Source organism: Pinus tabuliformis, chromosome 3_2, assembly GCF_031772625.1.
Source record: "Pinus tabuliformis cultivar Carrire ecotype Pingquan chromosome 3_2, CPIR1, whole genome shotgun sequence".
Taxonomy (NCBI): Eukaryota; Viridiplantae; Streptophyta; class Pinopsida; order Pinales; family Pinaceae; genus Pinus; species Pinus tabuliformis.
Window position 1 is genome coordinate 835,381,878 of NC_142302.1, and position 2,729 is coordinate 835,384,606.

The 2,729-nt window shown below is 41.8% G+C and overlaps 1 protein-coding gene across 1 annotated transcript; it reads left to right on the forward strand.

The window, feature by feature from the left end:
• Positions 1 to 356: 356 nt before the first annotated feature.
• Positions 357 to 2,221, forward strand: LOC149183257 (pentatricopeptide repeat-containing protein At1g71460, chloroplastic-like). Its single transcript, XM_089414895.1, has 4 exons — positions 357 to 799; positions 852 to 1,728; positions 1,850 to 2,010; positions 2,125 to 2,221. The coding sequence occupies exons 1-4, from the start codon at positions 357 to 359 to the stop codon at positions 2,219 to 2,221; spliced, it is 1,578 nt and encodes a 525-aa protein (XP_089271021.1).
• Positions 2,222 to 2,729: the final 508 nt, after the last annotated feature.

Genomic DNA, 2,729 nt, shown 5'->3' on the forward strand with positions numbered 1-2,729 from the left:
AAATATCAGTTGAGTTGCCTTAGTGCTTTTTCCCATTCTTATATGTCACTCTTGAAGAGATTTTTACTGGGTTTTCCTTGCCTTAGTGCTTTTTTCCATTCTTACAAGATATTTTCACTAGTATGAAGCTCTTCAACACTTTTATTCTGTTCCGTTGGATCAGATGAGACATTGTCAACCGTTGATTTGAAGTGTCACTGCTTTTTCCAAATATTAGTTGAGTTACCTTAGTGCTTTTTCCCATTCTTATATGTCACTCTTGAAAAGATTTTTACTGGTTTTTCCTTGCCTTAGTGCTTTTTTCCATTCTTACAAGATATTTTCACTAGTATGAAGCTCTTCGCATTCTGCACTCGATGGACTTCAGCAGAGAAATCCCTGTGAATACCCAAATCTACCCTATACTCCTGGATTGCTGCACTGTCCAGAAATTATTGAAAGAAGGCAAGCAGGTCCACGCCCACATGAGAATCACAGGGGCTCATCAGAATCCCTACTTGGCTGCCAAACTTGTTTATCTTTATTTTGCCTGTGGAAGCATTGTCTATGCGCCGGCGGCATTCGATGAAGCCTCTGAGCGGTCTATGTTTATGTGGAATGCTCTGCTCAGAGCTTATGTTAAGAATGGGTTCTGCGAAACCGAGGCTATGGAGATTTATAATCAGATGAAGTTATCTGGCACGGAGCTCGATAATTTTACGTTCTCAATCATGCTGAAGGCATGCGGAAGCTTAATGGACCTGCAACAGGGGATGGAGATTCATGGACAGGTTATCAAGACCGGTTATGAGCTTGACCGGTTATGAGCTTGATGTCTTTGTGGGAGGTGCGCTTGTGGATATGTATTGCAGGTGCCGTTCTGTGGAGGATGCAAACCAAGTGTTTAAGGAAATGCGTCATCGAGATGTGGTCACATGGACAGCTATGATTGTTGGACTTGTGCATAATGGGTTTCATGGCGAAGCATTAGAATGTTTCCGGCAGATACATGTGGAGGAACACAAGCCCAATTTGGCAACTGTGGCATCGGTTTTGCCGGCATGCGGGAGCTTGGCAGCTCTGCGAAAGGGGAAGGAGATTCATGGCTACATTGTCAGAGGCAAGCTTGATTCCAACGTTGCTGTGCGGACTGCTGTAATGGACATGTATTCTAAATGTGGTTCTGTGGAGGACGCAAACAAAGTGTTTGACAAAGATTGCGAAGGAGATGTCATTGCATGTAGTATTATGATTGTTGGGAATGGCAAAAAAGGGCATGTTACGAAGGCCTTCGAGATCTTTCGTCAAATGCTGAAGAACAGTGCGATGCCCAATGTGATTACTGTCGTAAATGTTCTCTTGATATGTGATGATTCAGCGGCTCTCCGGCAGGGTAAGGAACTACATGCTTATGGAATCAAGTGCGGCTTTGTGACGATTGTCTCTCTGCGTTGGGCACTCATTAATATGTATGCTAAATGCAGAAGTATGGAGGCTGCGCACAAAGTATTTGATGAAAGCTCTAATAAGAGTGCCACTTTGTGGACAGCAATGATCGCAAGATACAGAGTAAATGGACATGCTGACGAAGCCCTTAGATTTTTCCATCAAATGCGACAACATGGCATCGAACCAAACTTGCCAGTGTTTCTCGATATTCTGCCTGTGTGCGCCGACTTAGCAGGTCTGCAAGAAGGCAAGAAATTCCATGCATACATAACCAAAACGGGATTTTATTCCAATGTATTTGTATGTTCTGCCCTTATGGACATGGACATATATACTAACTGTGGAAATATTGAACTTACAAGGAAAGTGTTTGATAACATCTCTGATAAGGGCGTTGTGGCTTGGACTGCAATAATTGCAGCATATATCAGGGCGTTGTGGCTTGGACTGCAATAATTGCAGCATATATCAGGGCGTTGTGGCTTGGACTGCAATAATTGCAGCATATGGTTTAAATGGGAATGATAAGGAAGCTACCTTGTTGAAGGTAGTGTATGAAGGTACCCTGTTCCGATCGATCAGGTGAGACACTTTCAACTTTTGATTTGAAGTGTTCGATTCATTATCAACTTTTGATATGAGACTGCTGCGGAGTTAAAGATTGCTAAATTTGCCAATGTGGCTTCTCTATGCCAGAAAATCTTGGCTGCAGTTTTGCCAAGCTGCGACATTAAAGAAGGCTGAATTAGAAACGAAGAAAACCGTTCTTTGGTTAAATTCTGCTATTTTATAGGCGGACCTGGCCGCTGCTGGCGGTTAATGTAGGTAACGGGAACTTTATCTTGTTGTGGCTAAATTTAAATTTGTCGTTCAGTGTTGTGATCGACAATTCTTGTTATTTTTTTTTATTTTTTTTTATTTTTTATTTATTTACTTCAAAAATTCCACACTTATGTTTGACGGCTGCTTCTCCGGTGAGCTCGTTGGACCGTAAACCCCAGTAGGATCAGTGTACGTCGGAATGCGAAGCCTTTGTATGCTTTTCAAACATTATTTATGACTTTATTTAGGTTTTCAGTAGTTGAATCCCTAGAAGCCCATGCTCGGAACGCGGAATAACGGATAAATTTAATTTGAACGTTAATGTTATAAGTGCTTAGGAACGGATTTACAAGAAACATTTATTACTGGTTGGAAAATCATTCCTTCACATAGGAGAAAAAATATTAACGTGCACGTGTGAACGGCTTGTTGAAATCTAATTTCAACGCAGACGTTCTCACCCAAAACCGCCAGAAACC

What these genes read in the sequence shown, in the direction of transcription:
- LOC149183257 (XM_089414895.1), top strand. Translation starts at nt 357, where the DNA reads ATGGACTTCAGCAGAGAAATCCCTGTGAATACCCAAATCTACCCTATA. An exon ending in ACCGGTTATGAGCTTGACCG is followed by an intron (nt 800 to 851) that starts GTTATGAGCTTG and finishes TATGTATTGCAG; the next exon opens with GTGCCGTTCTGTGGAGGATG. An exon ending in GATTTTATTCCAATGTATTT is followed by an intron (nt 1,729 to 1,849) that starts GTATGTTCTGCC and finishes CAATAATTGCAG; the next exon opens with CATATATCAGGGCGTTGTGG.